The 15,859-nt window shown below is 45.9% G+C and overlaps 1 protein-coding gene across 1 annotated transcript in view; it reads right to left on the bottom strand.

Moving 5' to 3' along the window:
• The window catches only part of notch1b (notch receptor 1b), a gene marked incomplete at its 5' end in the record, with an annotated part of 59,632 nt that extends 44,188 nt beyond the window's left edge, over positions 1–15,444 (bottom strand). Inside the window, 2 exon segments of the mRNA XM_083644888.1 lie at positions 14,554–14,635; positions 15,387–15,444. Coding sequence (XP_083501014.1) covers positions 14,554–14,635; positions 15,387–15,444 — 140 coding nt within the window.
• Positions 15,445–15,859: the final 415 nt, after the last annotated feature.

The following is a 15,859-nucleotide window of genomic DNA, read 5'->3' as shown; positions in this document are numbered from 1 at the left end:
TATCTCCCCTCCTCTCTCTCCCTCGCCTCCCCCCTCTCTCTCTCTCCCCTCCTCTCTCTCCCTCTCCTCCTCCTCTCTCTCTCCCTCGCCTCCCCCCTCTCTCTCTCTCCCCTCCTCTCTCTCCCTCCCCTCCCTCTCTCCCTCTCCCCCCTCTCTCTCCCTCCCTCTCCTCCCCTCCCCTCCTCTCCCTCCGTCTCATCCTCTCTCTCTCCCCTCCTCTCTCTCTCTCTCCCTCCTCTCTGTCTCCCTCTCCTCCTCCTCCTCCACCTCTCTTTCCAAAAAACGTTCTCTAAATCTTCCTCCTTTATGTACGGCTCATCCCTGGACTTTCACCCTTTTTCCCTTATTATTATCGCCTCACTCCTCCGTTCACGTCCTCTGTTCAAAGCCGCCGTGCGTGCGTACAGTCGCTGGCATCCCCCCCACCCCCACCCCTCCTCTGTGTACCCTCTTTCACTCTTTCCCTCCAAACCCAGGAGTCCAGGAACTCCCCCCCCCCCCCCCCCCCCCACCCCCATCCCATCCAAACCCACATTTCTATTCAGAGGGTTCCGGCACGATTTGTAAGACACCATATTAGGATTTATAAGTCTCGACTCCCCCGCCAAAAAAATAAATAAATAAATAAATAAAAACTTTCCTTCCTCCAATCTGTTCTGCAGCTTTTCCAGCGGTCTCTGCATGTGCGGGGCTACTACGTGTGAGGCGAAAGAGAAGCTTACAACGAAAAAAAGATCCCAAACACACAAGCAGCAAGACAAACAAAGGCGCCTGAAAGAAAGGAAATTGGAACTGGTTTGGTGGGGTTTATAGTGGGGAGCAGCTGCCAGTGGGGAGAAAACAGGAGAGGAGAGAGAGAGAGAGAGAGGGGTCACTGGTTTATAAGGAATGTCGGTGTGTTTACTCAAAAGTCTCTGGTCCTCCATCTTGAACCCGAGCAACCTCAATAGAGGCTAGCTGGCAGCCTCACTTTACGGCTCGCCGAAAAAACTCACACCGGCTTTGAAGCGAGGATCTGGCCTCTCCGTCGCCCTCATCGCCAGGCGGCCCCGCGTCTCACACCGAGGCCCGAAAGACAAACAGCCCGAGAGAGAGCCCCCCTCTCTCCTCCAGAGCCCCCCCCTCTCTCCTCCAGCTCGCTCCACCACGCCGACGCACTGACCAAACACACGCGGGGGCCGAGGCGCGAGCGCTAAGTCAACTGTAGCACACGCGAGGCAAAGAATGCTAACAGTTTGCTCTTTAACTTGGCGAGAGGCCGTCAAATACACGGTCAGCACAAAACGGCTTTTACAGGCGTCCGTGTTAAACTGCCTCAATGAGAACATATAAATGGGGGGGGGGGGGGGGGGGGGGGGGGTGAGGGATAAGACAAAAGATATCCAACGACTCTTTTATGGAGTCTTGGCTGCGTTCAAAAACAAACAGTCCAAAGCAGCTGCTTCAACAAGAGAAATGTGCCGGCGAGCAGGATAATCTCAACAGCAGCAGGTAAAGCAGGCTGCATGAAAGGTAAATAAGGAGTTGAAAAGAGGGGCACAAATCAGAAGCTGAGTAAATATCAGGTGTTTGTGCCGGATCGTATAACTGCAGCACAGCAGTGGAATGATCTGGCCCCGGTAAGGCTGATGCTGTTATTATCTCCTCTGTCATCCCTGCCCAGTAGCCTCTGCATTGTTCTCCTCTCCTGCTCACTTCTTCTGGGCTCCGTCTTCTCTTCTTCAATGGCCGCCGCCGCAGTCGCCCGTGGCAACAGGTCTGCGCCCCGTGTTGGGATGCGTGACGACGGGCCCGCGAGCAGATGTTGTGGTGACATCTGACCCCCCCGGCCAGGCGTCAACACTCTGAGGGGCTTTCCTTCATGTCCCAGCCAATCTGCCATCTGCCATCTTGCTGAGGTCACACGCACACGGAAAGGCATGGCGGCTTTGAACACGCATAATATGTGGGCTACACATGCATAATATAATAGGTGGACTACACATGTATAATATGTGGGCTACACATGCATAATATAATATGTGGACTACATGTATAATATGTGGACTACACATGCATAATATATGTGGACTACACATGTATAATATGTGGGCTACACATGTATAATATAATATGTGGACTACATGTATAATATGTGGACTACACATGCATAATATAATATGTGGACTACACATGTATAATATGTGGGCTACACATGTATAATATAATATGTGGACTACGTGTATAATATGTGGACTACACATGCATAATATAATATGTGGACTACATGTTTAATATGTGGGCTACACATGCATAATATAATATGTGGACTACACATGTATAATATGTGGGCTACACATGTATAATATAATATGTGGACTACATGTATAATATGTGGACTACACATGTATAATATAATATGTGGACTACATGTATAATATGTGGACTACACATGTATAATATAATATGTGGACTACATGTATAATATGTGGACTACACATGCATAATATAATATGTGGACTACATGTATAATATGTGGGCTACACATGCATAATATAATATGTGGACTACACATGTATAATATGTGGGCTACACATGTATAATATAATATGTGGACTACATGTATAATATGTGGACTACACATGTATAATATAATATGTGGACTACATGTATAATATGTGGACTACACATGCATAATATAATATGTGGACTACATGTATAATATGTGGGCTACACATGTATAATATAATATGTGGACTACATGTATAATATGTGGACTACACATGCATAATATAATATGTGGACTACATGTATAATATGTGGGCTACACATGCATAATATAATATATGGACTACATGTATAGTATGTGGGCTACACATGTATGTTATGACCCGGTCTAGGGGTTTTGACCACAACATAAACTTAGACACTGACAACAATGAATAGGTATGTGTGATTTTATTTTCACACATAAAAAAGATAAACGGGGACACTGGACTCTCTACTCTCACGCTAACAGAACAAGCTAACTTAAGCCTGAGGAGTAGGCCGAAGCCAAGGCTAGAGCAGGCATTGGAAGCAGCAGCTAATACAGGAGGTTGAGTCCAGCATCACAACACATGACAAAATGTACCAAACAGATTAACAATATAAATAGAATAAATTATTACTGCAATGTGGCTAGACAGAGCTACCAAGCTACCCCAGCTTCCCAGTTGTCTAAGCCCAAAGACAAAGTGGCTAAGACAGAGCTACCAAGCTACCACAGCTTCCCAGTTGTCTTAAGCACAAAGATAAACAGAAACATCACAGTTTGGAGGAGCAAGGAGGCAACATGGAGGGCCAGTGTTAGCACTACTCAGCTAACACCAATCCCCCCCGTGCCATCTTGAAAGCACAGGAGTTATATAGGGGCCTGTCCCTGGAGTGGCCAATCCCCAGCGACGATGTCATCAGCCAATCTCCACCGGCCAGCCAATCCCCTACTGCAAACACACCTGCAGGGAATAAGGTGCTCACACAGCAGTCATCTCACTTTCCCTCCCACACAAGGAGCAAAGATCCTCGCAAAGAAATGACGTCTCACTCCACACGGTCACAGAAATGCACAAGGAATAAAATACTACAATTACGGCCTAAAGCCGTAACATGTATAATATAATATGTGGACTACATGTATAATATGTGGGCTACACATGTATAATATAATATGTGGACTACATGTATAATATGTGGGCTACACATGTATAATATAATATGTGGACTACATGTATATGTGGGCTACACATGCATAATATTATATGTGGACTACATGTATAATATGTGGGCTACACATGTATAATATAGGGATGCACCGATATGAAAATTTTGGCCGATGCCGATAACCGATATTAACATTGCTGTTATGGCCGATAACCGATATTTACCGATGTCGATATGATCTGTATAAAACCACATTTTTATGATCATCACATTTTGTACATACTGAAAAACACATGTTAACACTGAATTTGAAAAAGTTATGCATTTCTTTATTTGCAAAGCCTTTGGAAAAGCCCATAAATCATAGATTTACTGCATTATTTCATATCAATGTGAAGAATTTGGCTGATAATGATAACCGATATTAACATTGCAACATCTGACCGATACCGATATGACCGATATGTAAAAAAATCGGCCGATACTGGCCGATACCGATATGGTTGCCGATATATCGTGCATCCCTAGTATAATATAATATGTGGACTACATGTATAATATGTGGACTACACATGTATAATATGTGGGCTACACATGGGCTGATCCCACCCAGATGCAACACAGAGAGGCACAGGAAATCATTCCTGCCATTGGACTCTTTAACGCCTCACTTAGAAGAGCACCTCGGAGACACTCAGTCTCCCTGAGACTGAGTCAGCCGATAGGTTAACTGTGCCTTAGCTGAGCCACATGTAATGGGCAAGCTGACTTAATATAATTCCAGCGTGCAATAACTGCAATTTGACACATACTGTACATTCTACTTTATCATACTTTGCTCTACTTACTCTACTTTATTTTTGTTTACTCTATTGCATTTTACTGCATTTTACTTATTGTACTGACTGTTTACATATACAGAGATACTGTGTGATACTGTGTTATGCTATGTGTGTTCTGAGTGCGAGCAGCTGTAACTTGTCCCAATTTCCCCCCGGGGATCATTAAAGTCTTTCTGATTCTGATTCTGATTCTGATTCTGATTCTGATAATATAATATGTGGACTACATGTATAATATGTGGGCTACACATGCATAATATAATATGTGGACTACATGTATAATATGTGGACTACACATGTATATGTGGACTACACATGTATAATATAATATGTGGACTACATGTATAATATGTGGACTACACATGCATAATATAATATGTGGACTACATGTATAATATTTGGACTACGCATGTATAATATGTAGGAGTGTAAAAAATAATCGATTATAAGATGCATCGCGATGCGGACGTGAACGATTCTGCATCGATTCACAAATGTCAAAAATCGATTATTAAAAAAAATAAAAAATTATAATCGAATAAAATATAATGGAAGTAAATGCAGTTGTTTATTTGGATCATAATACAATGCAATTCCAAATGAACTTTTATTTTAAAAGTAGCCACACAGTGAGAAAAAAGAAAGTGAGAAAAACTAAATCATGTATTGGGGAAAAAAGTGATGCATCGATTGAAGATGCATCGATAATCGTAATCGAATCGAATCGTAGCCCTCTGAATCGTAATCGAAACGTGAGGCCAGTGAAGATTCACAGCCCTAATAATATGTGGACTACACATGTATAATATGTGGACTACACATTAGAGATTAGCGCTGGCTGTATACAAACAAGGCATTTAGCCAGCTGTACAGCCACTCTCTAACCCTGATAAGAGGCTTTAAAGGAATTAGGTTGTGCTTTTATTCCGTTATTGTGCCAATAAGCAGAGTAAAGCACTGTGGGATCGTGAGGAAACAATCAGAGTCTTGTTATGTTTTTTTTATAGCTAAGTAATGTTTTTTTTGTTTTATTTGACCTCTATTTAAACAGGGGTGGCCCTTGAGAGCAAGCTCTCATTTTCAAGGGTGCCCTGTTACAGCTAAAATATTGACAAAAGTTACAAAATTTAAAAAGTTATTAGTACTATTTTAGGACAATTCTTTGTTTATTGATCTTTTTTCTCCAAATTTCAACAAAAAGCGCATAAGCGTATTAGTGTTTAGAGCATCAGTTAATAGATTAGTTATGTCTGTCTCTCAGGTGTCCCCTCCATTAACAAAGAGCTGGAGTCAAAATGTGTTAGTGGAACGTTACCTCTGCCCCCCCCCCCCCCCCCTTCCCCTCCCCTCCCCTCGTATCCCCCCAGTCGGTCTCATTTCCTGGCTGTTTGGTGTCTGTGCCTGGGCTAAGACCTCTTTAGTCTTGTCTGAGCTGTTTTAAAAGCATTGCCCGGGGGGAGGGCTGCCTCCTTCCTTCAACCTCTCTCCCTCCACACTTCCCTCTTTCTAGTGTTTAGTGCTGGGACTCCATACAGACAACTTCACCACTAAGAGAGAACTAAACATCAAAACATAAACATTAAAAAAAATCATAACTGAGTAGGGCTAGGCAATTAACCGAAAATATATCTAAACTGACATTTAGAACCTCTGTCTAAGGTCATGTCAATTAATTCAATTAAAGGAACACTCTGCCCATTTTCAACCAGCTTTGTATCATTAGAACATCAGTAGTATATCAGAAAACTGTAAACTGTTTTGAAGTCTGTCATTTAATTTGACAGTTATTGAGTGTTAAAGTAATAAAACTAAAAGTATAAAACTAACTCAAATTAATAACTCATTAACTCAAATCAACTCTCAATAACTGTCAAACTAGATGAACGATGAATAGTTTGACAGTTATTGAGAGTTGATTTGAGTTAATGAGTTATTAATTTGAGTTAGTGTGGACCAGTGATGTCACTGGTCCACACTTTAACACTCAATAACTGTCAAATTAAATGACAGACTTCAAAACGGTTTACAGTTTTCTGATATACTACTGATGTTCTAATGATACAAAGCTGGTTGAAAATGGGCGGAGTGTTCCTTTAAGTCATCAATACTTTCCCCAAAGTGTGCGTTCATGAACTGTCCCCTTAAAAAAGATACTACAGTACGTCGTGTTCAGTCACGTGTCTCCGCCCCCGTCCAACTAATGTTAGTCTGCGACTCAACGCAAAGCTGTCAGCATGGAGGATGACAGACCTGGTCAGAGAACTATGAGGACAGTGTTAACAACAAGTGTATAAAATAAATCATTGTTCATTCCTCGTAATCGAGGTTCAAGTTAGAAATAATCGTGATATTGATTTGAAGTCATACCGCCCGCCCTGCCCTATAACCGAGTCTAACTTTCCCCTCCTCAACACATACAAGAATGTTTAATATAATTGCACGTTTTTAAAATGAGCGCTTGTATCGTTTTAATGGAGCCGATTCGACCCGAAAATAGCTGCAGCGCGGCTGCGTCCAAAACTGCTACCAGCAGAGAGGTCTGTTTGTTGTGGAACCCAAACCCACCAAAGTCCCCACGGTTAAGAGAAATTACAGGGGAGACACGGCCCCTCTCTCCCTCTCCCTGCATCCCTCCATCCCTCCATCCCGCCCTCTTTTCCTTCCTCTCTAATCGTGCAGGAGAGATGACCTGGCCGGACCACATCTGGCAGCCTTCATTAGAGACCCTGTTTATTCGCTAGCATTACCGCCGCAGCCCATGGGAAAGAGCCTGCTCCCCTGGGGACAGACCACTCTGTGTGTGTGCGTGTGCTTGTGTGTGTGTGTGTGTGTGTGCGTGTGCGTGTGTGTGTGTGTGTGTGTGCGTGTGTGCGTGTGTGTGTGTGCGTGTGTGCGTGTGTGTGTGCGTGTGTGTGCGCGCGTGCATGTGTGTGTGTCTTGTGAATCACAGCAGCTCTAATCACTAGTGCCGCTGCCTGCTTTACGAGGCTGGGAAGCACTTAACGGATTTACGGGTGTCTGAAGGTGTAGCTGACAGTGCAACCGGACACTCGGGAGTTGTTACTGTACACGGCCACTAGTTCCGTGTGGAGTCGAGGCTAAGTGCTAATAGCTTCTACTACGCCTGGAGGAAAACTGTCAATTTGTTGTTTTCCTGCGTCGCAGATGCCGCGACTGCTATCGGACTTATGATCTGCCTCCATGGGCTGTGTGAGAGAGTGAGAGGGAGTGAGGCTCTAAAAGCACACCTGGCAGAGTGAGAGGGAGTGAGGCTCTAAGAGCACACCTGGCAGAGTGAGAGGGAGTGAGGCTCTAAGAGCACACCTGGCAGAGTGAGAGGGAGTGAGGCTCTAAGAGCACACCTGGCAGAGTGAGAGGGAGTGAGGCTCTAAAAGCACACCTGGCAGAGTGAGAGGGAGTGAGGCTCTAAGAGCACACCTGGCAGAGTGAGAGGGAGTGAGGCTCTAAGAGCACACCTGGCAGAGTGAGAGGGAGTGAGGCTCTAAAAGCACACCTGGCAGAGTGAGAGGGAGTGATGCTCTAAAAGCACACTGGCAGAGTGAGAAGGAGTGAGGCTCTAAAAGCACACATGGCAGAGTGAGAGGGAGTGAGGCTCTAAAAGCACACCTGGCAGAGTGAGAGGGAGTGAGGCTCTAAAAGCACACCTGGCAGAGTGAGAGAGAGTGAGGCTCTAAAAGCACACCTGGCAGAGTGAGAGGGAGTGAGGCTCTAAAAGCACACCTGGCAGAGTGAGAGGGAGTGAGGCTCTAAAAGCACACCTGGCAGAGTGAGAGGGAGTGAGGCTCTAAAGGCACACCTGGCAGAGTGAGAGAGAGTGAGGCTCTAAAAGCACACCTGGCAGAGTGAGAGGGAGTGAGGCTCTAAAGGCACACCTGACAGAGTGAGAAGGAGTGAGGCACTAAAAGCACACCTGGCAGAGTGAGAGGGAGAGAGGCTCTAAAAGCACACCTGGCAGAGTGAGAGAGAGTGAGGCTCTAAAGGCACACCTGGCAGAGTGAGAGAGAGTGAGGCTCTAAAGGCACACCTGACAGAGTGAGAAGGAGTGAGGCTCTAAAAGCACACCTGACAGAGTGAGAGGGAGTGAGGCTCTAAAAGCACACCTGGCAGAGTGAGAAGGAGTGAGGCTCTAAAAGCACACCTGACAGAGTGAGAATGAGTGAGGCTCTAAAAGCACACCTGGCAGAGTGAGAGAGAGTGAGGCTCTAAAGGCACACCTGGCAGAGTGAGAAGGAGTGAGGCTCTAAAAGCACACCTGGCAGAGTGAGAGAGTGAGGCTCTAAAGGCACACCTGGCAGAGTGAGAAGGAGTGAGGCTCTAAAAGCACACCTGGCAGAGTGAGAAGGAGTGAGGCTCTAAAAGCACACCTGGCAGAGTGAGAAGGAGTGAGGCTCTAAAAGCACACCTGGCAGAGTGAGAGAGAGTGAGGCTCTAAAGGCACACCTGGCAGAGTGAGAGAGTGAGGCTCTAAAGGCACACCTGGCAGAGTGAGAAGGAGTGAGGCTCTAAAAGCACACCTGGCAGAGTGAGAAGGAGTGAGGCTCTAAAAGCACACCTGGCAGAGTGAGAGAGAGTGAGGCTCTAAAAGCACACCTGACAGAGTGAGAGGGAGTGAGGCTCTAAAAGCACACCTGGCAGAGTGAGAAGGAGTGAGGCTCTAAAAGCACACCTGGCAGAGTGAGGGAGGGGTCTTCTCTGCACTCTGTGCGGAGCTGAATGGGCAAAACCACAAGTAATCCTAAGGCTTTATGGAGCATGCTGCCGCGTGGGCGAGTGCACGTTCCCTTTTAGTTTGGTAATACCGCGAACCACAGACAGGTGGTCTGGCTCAAAAGCATGAAAGGAGGAAGTGTGCTTTGGAATATGCCCAGGGTATTTTTGTCTCACACACACACACACACACACACACACACACACACACTTTGACCGTCAGTCAGTCATATCAGCCGGTGATCAAAGTCTGCGTGATTTGTCTTGGCATATGCCAACCAGGGAGGCTCAAATATCGCTAATCCTCGGCGCTGAGGTTCCCTCCCACCGAGTCGTTCAGTCAGCCCGAGCGCTCAGCCGATCAGAACCTCTCACCAGCCGCGCTGCTGCCAAAACCCGAACCCGACACCGGCGGCAGCGGCCATATAAAAGCCCTGCGCTGTGTGTTCCTCGTTGTGCGATGATATGATCAGATACGCCACCTTTTCTTCCCCCGGGCCACTGGAGGGCCTGTTTCCTGACTCTGAATGGATGAGGAGGGGGCGTGGAGAGGAAGGGGGGGGGGGGGGGGGCTAAGATGGCCTCGTCTGACCAGAGCAAACAGAGGTGGCTTTGAAGAATCCCCAGAACCACAGAGACAAGGGCCCACTTTCATTGATGTGGAAGTTACTGTAGCAGTCTCTAGTCTACGCATGCCGGGCAGGGGGCAATGGGTCCTGCCTGTTATCTGACTGGAGTAGGGATGTAAGTTAACGATAACCGGTTTTAATGATAACCGCGATAAAATTCCTTACTAAACCGTACCGTTTCAAATTTTCATTATCATTAAAACCGTGGTACCGTGATTACCGTGATTACAGTGCTTTGAAAAACATGGTAAATAGAATACTGTCCATCATCAACCAAAGTTGGCAACAGTCTCCCAGATGAAAACGTGCAGCCTTGGACAAATAGTATTGAGTGTATCAATACTATTTGGGTCTGAGTTTTCAATATAAAACTATAAATATAAAAAAAAAATCGGTGAGTCTCTCGGTACTTTTTGAACATTTTCATACATTTTTTATGAATACCGTGATAATACGATAACCGTGATAATTTTGGTCACGATAATCGTGATGTGAAATTTTCATTACCGTTACATCTCTAGACTGGAGCGGTGGAAATACACATGTATGCATGCACACACACACACACACTCACACACACACACACACACACACACACACACACACACCTCAAACCAGGGAACTTGAACGATTGATTATCTGAGGGTCCTCAGGCACTGACCAGATGATGTCTCTCTTGTGTGACAAGAAGGGGCATCCTCATTCACTGCTGGAGTGAGAGGTCTGTGACTCACTCAAATCACTACTAGAATGTCCTTCTCCAATAGCAGCATTTTGTGGGGGCGTCTGCTCTGCGGTAGTGCAGAGGTAAAAGCACTCGACTACCACCGCGGAGACCCGGGTTTCAATTCCCGCCCGGCAGCGGCACCCTCGGCTTGGCCCAGACGTTGCTACAGACACAATTGGCCGTATCTGCGGGTGGGGAAGCCAGTGGACTAGTGCCTCCCCTGGTCGGTCGGGGCACCCCTGTTCGATGGGAGGGCAACTGGGTGGAATAGCGCGATCCTCCCAAAAGAAAGTCCAATCAGATTCCTCTTGCTGACTGACTTGTCACTGAAAAGGGCTCCACAATTCGTCTAATAAGTTTACCAGTGCATCATTGTGCAAAGCTGTGACCCAAAGCACATACTGTAGGAGCTACTGGGCAGTGTTTGCAGGCGAGTGCCATCAGTGCAACTCATCCATACCAAGTCCAAGTCCAAGTCTAAAGTCTAAAGTCTAAAGTCTAAGGGCCTAAATCCTTCCCCCTTGAACTATCACAGGTCACATGATTCACTGTTATCAGCAGTCTGTCATCATAAAGCTGTTGTTTCACTTTCATCACGTTTGTCAGCTAGCTGACGATGATATTGCTGGTATGCGAGCTCTCCTCACTCCCTAGCTGGCCTGACATCTCTCATCTCTCTGGGTAGCAGCAGCAGCTACAAGCTCCTTTCATTCTAGCCATTGTGCCACTGGAATTTCCTCTTCTCCCCGCCCCTCTTTCTCCTCCGTCCGGACCGCTCGGCTCAGCTCAGCTCGGCCCGGCCCGGCCCTGCTTTCTGTTACTGCCAAGCCCCTCTAACAGTAAATGACAGGCCTCCTTGGAGCTCTTTGGAGATAAACTTCAGTCCAGGCCAGATACGAGGAGGAGCAGGTGGTATTCCTGGTATGGCATGTCAAGTAGGCATCTCCGTCGCGCTAGAAACTGAAGCATTCAATGCCACTTACTTGACCTCTAAGTAACACTCGGCGAGAGGAGTGGCTGCTTCTGATGGAGCTGAGAGCAACTCATGGTGGACTTTCATTACAGAACACTAAAAGACTGTTAAAGGGATAGTTCACTTTTTTTCAAGTCTAGCTAGCCCTATTTGCTACTTACCAAATGAAGGACCGTGACCCCACTGACCTTGCTTTTTTTGCCCAACTTTCCAGAGCTACTATGAGGAACAGGATGGATTGTGCTGAGAAATAACTCTACCAATCAACATCATGATTAGTAAGTACTGTAGCAAATAGGGCTAGATAAAAAAAAAAAAAAAGTGAACTATCCCTTTAAGGCGGCAGCCCATTCACATCTAGAACGATAACTGTAAAGATAACGATAAAAGAAAAAGGTAGGGAGCCACCGATATGAAAATGTTGGCCGCGATACCGATAAAACCGCTATTAACATTGCTGTTATGGCCGATAAGCGATATTTACCGATGTCGATATGACCTGTATAAATAAATACAAGTTTCTATGATAATAAAATATTGTAAAACACATGCAAACGCTGTGAATCCCATAAATCCTACATTTACAGTACAGCATTGTTTCCTCTCAATATGAACATTGTAACTGATACCCATAAGTGATAATAACATTGCTGTTATTTTGATCATCATACTGATCAAATGTAAAAAAATTACTAACATCGGCCGATACCGATTGCCGAGATATCGTGCATTCCAACTAAAACGATATCAATCATTCTAAGTCAAATGGAATCTTTGCGTTCGCGATAATGAAAGATAACAATCACTATCAAAACGTACAAAAACGATACCTATATAACTATTCTGGTGTGATCTCAGAGCGAAACGATATTTTATTTTTTTATCAAATCAAATCAAATTAAAGTTGTAATAAATGGTGCTTTTCCCTGGTATTGCCAGTCGTTCACCAGGCCAGGCAGGCTATGGCTGAACACTATATTGGTGGAAAAACGTATGAATTAACTCTTTACCGACTATAAGCATTAGTCAACGAAAGTACTTGACAATGACCTTTAACAGGAGCTGTGTGTTAACTACAACAGGAAAAAGCAGACAGGATCCACCTGCTTGTGATTACTTCTCTCTGTTTATTCCTGACGCTGCCAACTGCACTGGCACTGCTTTACTAGAGTTTTAGCACCGACCACATCAATGCACTCGCTAAACAAGTCATCGATCCCGGAGAATACTTGCAGGAGGTTCATGTTCGAGTGACGCAATTAAACCTGGTACAGTAGAACCACACATACACAGTAGAATCATATGCTATAGTAAGAAGCCTCCTTTGCTGCTGTTCAAAATCACATGCCATCCTCACAGCAAGCGTTTGAAAAATTCTCCAACTACCAAAACAAACATAAAGTGCTCTTTCCAATAAGCCTTGACAGAAGTCTTGCTCAAGAGACACCGTGTCATTCACTGTTCATCATATTGAAACTTGAAAGAACCTCTGCACTTGGTCTACTCAAGCGCCAAGCCCTCTGGTGGCACACAGTGACGACTAACACAACAAGACAACATTAACACACACACACACACACACACACACACACACACACACACACACACACACACACACACACACACACACACACACTAAACATCTTGTGTGCCCGCTCAAACCTTTTCTAAGTGGTGACGTTGGAGTGAGCCCTCATGCCCATCACCATGCTTAATTGGAGAGGTCTAAGGAGGAGGACAGGGCAGGGGCACAATGCTGGCTTTGTGGCCCAGTGAGGAGGGGGTGAGGGGGGGTGTGTGTGGAGGGGGTGAATAACACAACCAGACTGAATTAAGATGTGGCGGGGGGCCAAGATGGCTGCCTGATGGGCCCCGAAAGCTCTGACCCGACCCAGGCCCTGATTCGGAGTTCACCACGCTCCGGTAAGACGATACTGGCTGCCGCTGCTCATGCCAGGTTGGAAAGTGAGCCGGGCTACAGGTAGGGCTTTTGTTAAGATCACATGGTGAAACAAAATGACAAATAAATGTTAGTGTCGCTTAATAGCGGGCTTAATTCTAATTTATATGTCACTGTCTGAACTGTCTGCAAAGGAGGAACAACTCCGAAAAACTTGATCTAACAAGGCAAATGAAGGAAGTCAATTTGTTCCATTTTGGGTTAAAATGATGAAGAAGACATCTTATGTAATTACCCTCTGCCATCTGCCCAGGGGAAAGAGAGGGAAATTGAGAGAGAGAGAGGGGGGGGGGGGGGGGGGAGAGAGAGAGAGAGAGAGAGAGCATTGAGGGCCAGCATTGAGGAAGGGGACAAAATCCCAGGAGAGAGAGGGGGCAAGAGGGGGGGGGCATAGGAGGACGGGGTCTGAGGGTCTCTCTGGGAAGCCTCACCCAGATTAGTCACACAGAATTAATCGCAGCAGAGAACAATGGCCGCCGAGCTTCTGGCAACCCCAGCTGTCGCTCCGTGAAAGAAGAGAAAAACAAGATTTAGGGCTCCGAGAGCCTGCGAGAGTTTGCCTGGAGAGGGAAGAGTGTGGTGGCAGTAACAGACACACACACACACACACACACACACACACACACGCTAACTCTCTCTCTCTCTCTCTCTCTCTCTCTCTCTCTCTCTCACACACACACACGCTAACTCTCTCTCTCTCTCTCTCTCTCTCTCACACACACACACACACACACACACGCTAACTCTCTCTCTCTCTCTCTCTCTCTCTCTCTCTCTCACACACACACACACACGGTGACCCCTGTCCTCATCAATGTCCAAACATTTCTGTCTTCGGCTCTGGCCAGAAATAGCAGTAGCATGTGTGCGCTCGCCTTTTAGAGGATTCACACGTCCCCAGTACACTAAACATCTGAAGACAGGAGGGGGGGGGGGGGGGGGGGTTATCTTCACTGTTTTCCTCACCCATCATTCTTTGGTAAGCGAGAGAAAGATACAGATGTTGAACTTACTTGCACTCTCCATTTCCATCTGGAGTTGCCTCACAACTCCCCTGGTTCAAACACGACTCCGTGGCCATGGAGCATCTTAGGCCTGCAAATAGAAAGTTTTCAATACAAGTACACTTTGTAAAAACACAACTTTTCCTATGTCAGTTTTTCCACTGCAAGTGTAAAAAAAACAGTTACTGCAATAGCCTATAACAATCATTCCAGGTGGAAAACTTCAAAATGGCCTCTAAATGCTTGTTTTCCTCGGGGGCATAATAAATGGCACAAGCGTTTACTCAAATGAATATGAAGTGTAGGTGTGACTCTAGGTGTGCAGTTTGTGCTGAATGGGACTTGACACCAGTTTGGTAAGACGCATTCTCCCCCCGATGCAGCTGTCCCAAAGAATGTGCCATTTGGGTAGTAACATGGCTTTGCAAAAAAAAAACATAAAAAACGGTTCTGACTCCAACCTGCCAAAGGCATGAGTTTTCATACTAGTGAGAAAAACCTGACTGTGCGCTGCTGGAGGAGCGCGCAACAGCTGCCCGGCCAAAGTAAAAGCAGTATAAAGGCATGCAGGGGAGCAAGTCGGTCAACAGGTGCACGAATTCATGTACTGTATGTAGCAGATACATGTAAATTCACAGCACATCTCTAACCTGGAAAGACATCATGTGAGGCTGATTCAAAATAAAGTGTGTGCATGTTGAGATTCAGTCCATCAATTGACAAAAGTGGGCGCAACAAGTTCAGACACAACTCTGCGGGAGTGTTGAGTAAAACAAATCTATTATTTTTGACATTATTGGCAGAGCAAAAGTAACTAACTAATCATCCTCGGCGCCACTCACCTCGTGTTAGTGCAATCAGCGACAACAAGAAAGTTAGTTTCACCAAGAAAAGATACATTCCTTCTGATTTAAAACGGTCCTATAAATCCACGTGGGGGTTTTCATAGATTCGATGTGCGCCTTCCTCTCCGACAGGTGAAAAAAACAATCCAAGAATCCAACCACAGCCGTTCAGTTCATCCTTCAGTTAGATCCAGCGAAAGTGTTGCTGCGCTTCTCTGAAGTAAAGTCCGCGCACCGCACATGAGATGTTGTCACTTCAGTTCCCGAGTTGGAAATGACTTGAGGGACGCTCCTGTCCATTCCCCCGTTCCACATCTAGGGGCGTTATTCTTCCACGCACGCACACGCACACACACACGCACACGCACACACACACACACACACACACACACACACACACACACACACACACACACACACACACACACACACACACACACACACACACACACACACACACACACACACAC

Source organism: Poromitra crassiceps, assembly GCF_964638095.1.
Source record: "Poromitra crassiceps genome assembly, chromosome: 10".
NCBI lineage: Eukaryota > Metazoa > Chordata > Actinopteri > Beryciformes > Melamphaidae > Poromitra > Poromitra crassiceps.
The sequence above is the reverse complement of the archived record's forward strand: the minus strand, read 5'-3'. Positions and strand labels throughout refer to the sequence as shown.